At 33.6% G+C, this 7,102-nt stretch overlaps 2 protein-coding genes and 1 pseudogene across 2 annotated transcripts; all 3 read left to right on the top strand.

Annotated features, from left to right (window-relative positions):
• Positions 1 to 493: 493 nt before the first annotated feature.
• On the top strand, positions 494 to 2,201 carry LOC125843843 (premnaspirodiene oxygenase-like). Its single transcript, XM_049523060.1, has 2 exons — positions 494 to 1,414; positions 1,505 to 2,201. Exons 1-2 carry the CDS (start codon positions 521 to 523, stop codon positions 2,123 to 2,125), a joined length of 1,515 nt encoding a protein of 504 aa, XP_049379017.1. The 5' UTR covers positions 494 to 520; the 3' UTR covers positions 2,126 to 2,201.
• Positions 2,202 to 3,028: 827 nt separating this feature from the next.
• On the top strand, positions 3,029 to 4,752 carry LOC125843844 (premnaspirodiene oxygenase-like; annotated as a pseudogene).
• Positions 4,753 to 6,112: 1,360 nt separating this feature from the next.
• LOC125844484 (uncharacterized) lies at positions 6,113 to 7,098 on the top strand. Its single transcript, XM_049523792.1, has 2 exons — positions 6,113 to 6,983; positions 7,091 to 7,098. Exons 1-2 carry the CDS (start codon positions 6,113 to 6,115, stop codon positions 7,096 to 7,098), a joined length of 879 nt encoding a protein of 292 aa, XP_049379749.1.
• The last annotated feature ends 4 nt before the right edge of the window (positions 7,099 to 7,102 follow it).

Below are 7,102 nucleotides of genomic sequence, written 5' to 3'. Positions count from 1 at the left end.
TTATTAATTTCAAAAAGAGGAAACAACAAAGCTATATCCTTTCCGTATAGAGTTTCAACAAGATTATATAATTAAACCTAGAAAAAAGTTAAAATTATGGCAGTCTTCTAAGAGGAATTAATGAAGTGTTTTAGTAAATTTATTTAGTTTGTCTTTGTGTCAGTGGTCTCATTTTTATTTTTTATTTTTTGTATGCATGAAAATGTAAGCTACTGGAATTGTTTTGTATAGTTATGATATAATTGAGACATTTTTTTAAAAGCCGAAATTACAATTCTCTATTAAAATTAAGATGACTGAATCTAAATATACCTTTGGATATTAAAATTTAAATAATTAAAGACGATTTGTTATCTTTATTTAAAAGCTAATAAATACAAAATTCAAGCAAAGGAGGTCTTCGGTATTTGTTTTCATCTTCTTTATATAAGACGTGCCAAAAGACGGTTTGGAATACAATTTTTCTTCTTTAATTTAAGGCTAAACTTCCTTTTCATATTAATAATCCTTATTCCTTTCAATGGAGATTAATTACGCCTTAGCTTCATTGATTCTCTTCTTGTCCTCCCTTTTTATTGTAATTAGACAATGGAGAAATAAAAAACAAAATAAATTGCCTCCAGGTCCATGGAAACTTCCCATTATTGGAAGTCTGCATCACTTGATCGGAGGAGGACTTCCACATCGCATTCTTAGAAATTTATCTCAAAGATATGGACCTCTTATGTATTTGCAAATGGGGCAAGTTCCTACCGTGGTCATATCATCACCTAGTATGGCAAAACAAGTTCTAAAAACTCATGATCTCGCCTTTGTTAATAGGCCACAACTTACATCTACAAACATCATATTTTACAACAATAAAGATATTGCATTCAGTCAATATGGTGATTATTGGAGACAAATGCGTAAAATTTGTACTATAGAACTTCTTTGTACGAAGATGGTTAAGTCATATGGTGCAGTTCGAGAGGATGAGCTTTCAAGTCTCATTTCATCAATTCGTTCCACGATGGGTAATACAATCAATATGACACAAATTATTTTTCTGTTTTCCAACTCTATCATTTGTAGATCAGCCTTTGGAAAAATATGCAAAAATCGAGACGAGTTCTTAACAATTTTGAAGGAAGTACTGTTATTAGGAGCAGGATTTTTTGTGGGTGATTTGTTCCCTACCTGGAAATTACTTCACAACCTAAGAGGTGAGAAAACTAGAATGGTGAATGCGCATAAGAAAGTTGATGCAGTTATGGAGGAAATTCTGAATGAGCATATCAAAAATAAAGCAGCTGGGAAGAAGGGAAATGGTGAATTTGGAGACGAAGATTTGGTTGATGTTTTCTTAAGGGTGAAAGAGAACTCCCAACTTCAATTTCCAATCGCAAATGAAAACATTAAAGCTGTGATTTTGGTAAGTTTTCTCCCTTTCTTAAAAACACACGCAAATTATTAAACTTCACTTAATTATAATTTGCATTGCATTGCTTGGTTGATGCTGCAGGATATCTTTCTGGCTGGAACTGAAACTTCATTTACAGTTATTATTTGGGCATTTACAGAAATGATGAGGAACCCACATATCATGGCGAAGGCCCAAAGTGAAGTGAGACGAGTTTTTAAGGGAAAGAAAAATTATGATGAAGAAGATGTTGAAAAGTTGACATATTTAAATTTAGTGATTAAGGAGACGTTAAGGCTTCATGCTCCAGTTCCTCTTCTAGCACCTAAAGAATGCAGGGAAGAAACAGTTATTGATGGATATACCATACCTCTTAACACTAGAGTATTGGTCAATGCATGGGCAATTGGAAGAGATCCCGAAAGTTGGGATGATCCTGATAATTTTATACCAGAGAGATTTGAGAAATCTTCAGTTGATTTTACAGGAAATCACTTTGAGTTTATTCCGTTTGGTGCCGGAAGAAGGATTTGTCCCGGAGTAGTATTTGGTTTAGCTAATGTTGGACTTCCTCTGGCTCAGTTACTCTACCACTTTGACTGGAAACTGCCAAATGGAACTAATCCAAATGATTTGGATATGACGGAAACACATGGATTAAGTGCGGCAAGACAAAAAGATCTGTATTTAATTGCTATAGATCATAAAAACAATGAAGAATAATAGTTCTGATTTTTATTTATTTTTTGCTGAGTTTAATTATGTATGTGTATCCATTTGAAGAATAAGATGTATGCATTTGTCACGATTGGACTAAAATGAGCTTTAGATTCATTTCTTTTGCAATAAACATAAACCGGGTGATGTCTAATAATTGGTAATATGTTAATCTCTATGGGTATAAACTTACATAATCATACAATGTAATTATTTAAAGAGCCACTACATAAAGAATAATAAGAAAATAAAAATTCAGATAAAGTTTCCATTAAATAATTCTCTTGCTATGATTGTACATGTCCTACTTCAACTCACAATTATAGGGTTGGAATTGGAATTGGCTCACCTGCAATACTCAATTCCTCCATTTCCTTCGGTGATAGGTTAGAATCTTTACACGTGTCACCTTAAAAATTAATGGTTCAAATGTATTTACTAAACTCAAATACTTTAATCACTTGTAAAGATTCTAACTTACCACCGGAGGAAATGGAGGGAATAAGTACCAAAGATGAGCCAAGTCCGTTGGATTAAGTGAGGGTGCTTATCATTCGGGTAACTCTCTTGGCTAAAATCATTTTTTAACTATGATTCAAATCTAATGTACATTCTTATATTATCTAAGTGAGCAAAAAACATCTTTATGTTATCTAAAAAATAACAAGAATCATCCTTTAGCCTATTTTTATTAAGAAACTGATTGAACCAATAAAAATATATATATTTTAATTTGGTCATGTCTTAACACGACAAGAAGATCAAAGCTACCTAAAAAGAATAAGGATATGAATAAGAAATGAATCTTTTAAATTAGTGAAATTAAGTAGGCGTTTAGTTATGAAAATAAAAAGATAATTACTTTATTTGAAAATTTTGAAGTTGGAGTTGTATTAGGCCATACTTTTCATTAACAATCCTTAATTCCTGTTCAATGGAGATTAATTACTCCTTAGCTTCATTGCTTCTCTTCTTGTCCTCTCTTTTTATTGTAATTAGACAATGGAGAAATAAAAAACAAAATAAGTTGCCTCCAGGTCCATGGAAACTTCCCTTCATTGGAAGTCTGCATCACTTAATCGGAGGAGGACTTCCACATCGCGTTCTTAGAAATTTATCGCAAAGATATGGACCTATTATGTACTTGCAACTCGGGCAAGTTCCTACTGTGGTCATATCATCACCTACTATGGCAAAACAAGTTCTAAAAACTCATGATCTCACCTTTGCTAATAGGCCACAACTTACATCTACAAGCATCATATTTTATGACAATAAAGATATTGCATTCAGTCGGCCATATGGTGATTACTGGAGACAAATGCGTAAAATTTGCATTTTTAGAACTTCTTAGTACGAAGATGGTCAAGTCATTTGGTGCAATTCGATAGGATGAACTTTCGAGTCTCATTTCATCACTTCGTTCCATGAGTGGAGCTACAATCAACATGACTGAAAAGATTTTTCTGCTTAGCAACTGTATAACTTGTAGAACCGCCTTTGGAAAAATATGCAAAGATCGAGACAATTAGTTCATAACAATTATGAAGGAAGTACTCATATTAGGAGCAGGATTTTTCTTGGCTGACTTGTTCCCTTCATGGAAGTTACTTCACAACATAAGAAGTGAGAAAACTAGAATGGTGAACGCGCATAAAAAAATTGATGTAATTTTGGAGATGAGCATATCGAAAATAAAGCAGCTGGAAAGAAGGGAAATGGTGAGTTTGGAGACGAAGATTTGGTTGATGTTTTCCTAAGGGTAAAAGAGAACGCGGAACTTCAATTTTCAATCACAAATGACAATATTAAAGCTGTGATTTTTGTAAGTTTTCTCCCTTTCCTAAAGAGAACACAGAACTTCAATTGATCAATTTCCTAAGTTTGATTTGTTTGTTGATGCAGGACATCTTACTGGCTGGAACTGAAACTTCATTTACAGTTCTTGTTTGGGTGTTTACTGAGCTAATGAAGAACCCACATATCATGGCGAAGGCCCAAAGTGAAGTGAGACTACTTTTCAAGGGGAAAAAAAGTTATGATGAAAAAGCTCTCGAAAAGTTGACATATTTAAATCTAGTGATAAAGGAGACATTAAGGCTTCATGCTCCAGTTCCTCTTCTAGCACCTAGGGAATGCAGGGAACAAACAGTTATTGATGGATATACCATACCTATTAACACTAGAGTAATAGTCAATGGATGGGCGATAGGGAGAGATTCCGAAAGTTGGGATGATCACGATAATTTTATACCAGAGAGATTTGAAAATTCTTCTGTCGATTTTATAGGAAATCACTTTGAGTTTATTCCATTTGGCACAGGAAGAAGGATTTGTCCCGGAATGGTATTTGGTTTAGCTACTGTCGAACTTCCTCTAGCTCAGTTACTCTACCACTTTGACTGGAAACTGCCAAATGGAACTAAACCAAATGATTTGGATATGACGGAAACACATGGATTAAGTGCGGCAAGGGCAAAAGACTTGTATTTAATTGTTGTAGATCATAAAAACGATGAAGAATAATTCTGATTTTATTTTTTTTGCTTTGGTTTAATTATGTATGTGTATCCATTTGAATATTAAGGTGTATGCATTTGTTGGTTTTACGATTGCTTCAATCCATCGGATTAATTAACTACCAAACATGATATTTACTTATGTAGTATTTAATACCCGCACATCTCACCTCCAAACTGACAGTATCATACTACTCACTAGTTTACAACAACTACACAATTAATTATCTATTGTATGATTGTACATGTCATATTCAAGAATAGTGTATTTGTTATTTAATATCCCATATGTAGCTATCAGTAATGAGCAACAACTGCACAATAGACGATTTTTTTAATTGCTTTATTAGGTGTAATGTAAAAGGTGATAAGACTATTTGGCGTCATTTCACATGCCCAGAATTCGACAAATAAGTAAATTCATTACATTCTATAATTTGAATTAACTACTTAAATGATAAATTTTCTAACTAATAAACGTTGTTGTCTTTAACAATTTCATGAGATACACTTCAAATTATTTATGAGTGGATTTGTCAGCTATTCCTCTAATGATATATATGGAGATATTTTTTCATGTAATTTACCAGTATTTTGACGAATGTTGATTTGTTTGTATTATATATATATTATATATATAGATACAATTATTATAATCTATGGGTTCAGAGTCATCATGAAGAACAATATCAAATCCACTAATCATTGAATCTCCCGTGTGTTTGATACGGAGGAAAATATTTTTTCACAAAAAATGATATCTTAAAAATAAATAATTTTATTATTTATTAATTTCTAATATTTGATAAATATTTTTTAAATATTTTTACCAATTAAAAATATATATAGAAAAATTGAAAAACATTTTCTCCTAGATACCAAACACGCCCAAACCTCTTCTGTGGTCTTCATCAACGTCCTTATCTGGATAGATCCTTATCTGAGTGATCCCCCTTCTCCCTCAACCAATCAATTTCCAATTGTTGGTACTTTATTCTAATTATTTCCATTACCCAAACCTTCTTTTGACACAAAAATCTCTTCAAATTTCGAAAGATTTTTTTTAGATTCTACTGTCCACCTTTGTCCGTTCAGTTTTGCCATTTTATTTGATTTGCTTAGTTTAAATTAAATTTGGATTTGCATTAGAAAATTTTACATTAGAGGTAAAACACGCTCTCTAACAAAGGTGACTCTGTATCTAAAAGGACTCGAATTTGAGACCTTTTGACTCTGTATCTAAAAGGACTCGAATTTGAGACATTTGATTAAGGATGAAGGAGTACTACTTACCACTCCACCACAATCTTCATTGGTCACGTGATTGAGGATGGAGCTTGACCTCTACTAAAGATGAAAGAAAGAAGATTTAGGGGAAAATGATGTGTCAATTTTAGTCCCTATATAAAATCTCTCAACATCGTTGCTTTATACGGCTGACCTAGGGTTTTAAGCCAGCAGCTGCGCAGCTCTCATGGCTGCTACGACCACTGGACGGCCTCCTTTCGAGGCTGTCCAGCCCGCCCCACCACCCCAAACCACCACATACGCCACTCTTTTCAATTCCAATACTATAAATCCTAAACAATCTGCCCTAATTAACTCAAAAACAATCGCAAAATCAATCGAAATAATTCATGGAGAACCTACTATCACGTTTTCAATGGAGGAAAGGCAAGACTTTATGATTGAAGAGGGATTGCATCAAGCAGTGGTGTTTAAATTATCCCATGGTGCGCCAGATTTGAAGGTATTAAGGTCAATTTTACCGAAACATCTTGGTACCAAGGGCAACTGTTTAATTGGCTTACTTGCTCCAAGACAAGTTTTGTTGAGATTTGATCAATATGAAGATTATGTACTAGCATTATCTCGCTCAGTTAATTATCTTCTCTACAATGGAGAGGAGCACCAATGTAGGGTTTTTCCATGGTCCATTGGATATAATCCTAAGGAGGAAACAACGTTAGCTGTGGTTTGGATTTCTTTACCAAACTTATCTCCAGATTTGTTTGCAAAGAAGTCTTTGTTGTCTATAGCATCGGCAGTTGGGAAACCAATAGCTATAGATAAAGCTACTCAAATCAAGTCAAGACCTAGCACAGCTAGGGTCAAGGTTATACTTGATCTAATGGAAAAGCTTCCAAATCGTATAAGGTTGCAGTTTGTGGATGGAAAATCTGGTAAGTTGATCGAGGTTTTTCAGGAGATTGTATATGATAATCTACCTTTGTATTGCAATTATTGTAAGCACCAAGGTCATGATGAAGATAGTTGTCGTTTGATCTCAAAAAGAAATCAAAATAACAAACAAATTGATGATACCATTGAAGTTGCTACAAAAGGTACTATTGATAGTGAAAAGTATCAAGGTGATGCGAGAGAAATACTAAATGAAAAAAGAAAGGTTGTAGATATCAATCAAAGTAAAGCTACTTTGTTAGATCGGCAGTTGGTTGATGTC

This window comes from Solanum stenotomum, chromosome 11 (assembly GCF_019186545.1).
Source record: "Solanum stenotomum isolate F172 chromosome 11, ASM1918654v1, whole genome shotgun sequence".
Classification (NCBI taxonomy): Eukaryota; Viridiplantae; Streptophyta; class Magnoliopsida; order Solanales; family Solanaceae; genus Solanum; species Solanum stenotomum.
This window is presented reverse-complemented; position numbering and strand designations above follow the sequence as displayed.

Coding starts and splice junctions, on each gene's coding strand:
- LOC125844484 (XM_049523792.1), top strand. CDS start 6,113: ATGGCTGCTACGACCACTGGACGGCCTCCTTTCGAGGCTGTCCAGCCC.
- LOC125843843 (XM_049523060.1), top strand. CDS start 521: ATGGAGATTAATTACGCCTTAGCTTCATTGATTCTCTTCTTGTCCTCC. Junction 1,415..1,504: donor ACATTAAAGCTGTGATTTTG/GTAAGTTTTCTC, acceptor TTGATGCTGCAG/GATATCTTTCTGGCTGGAAC.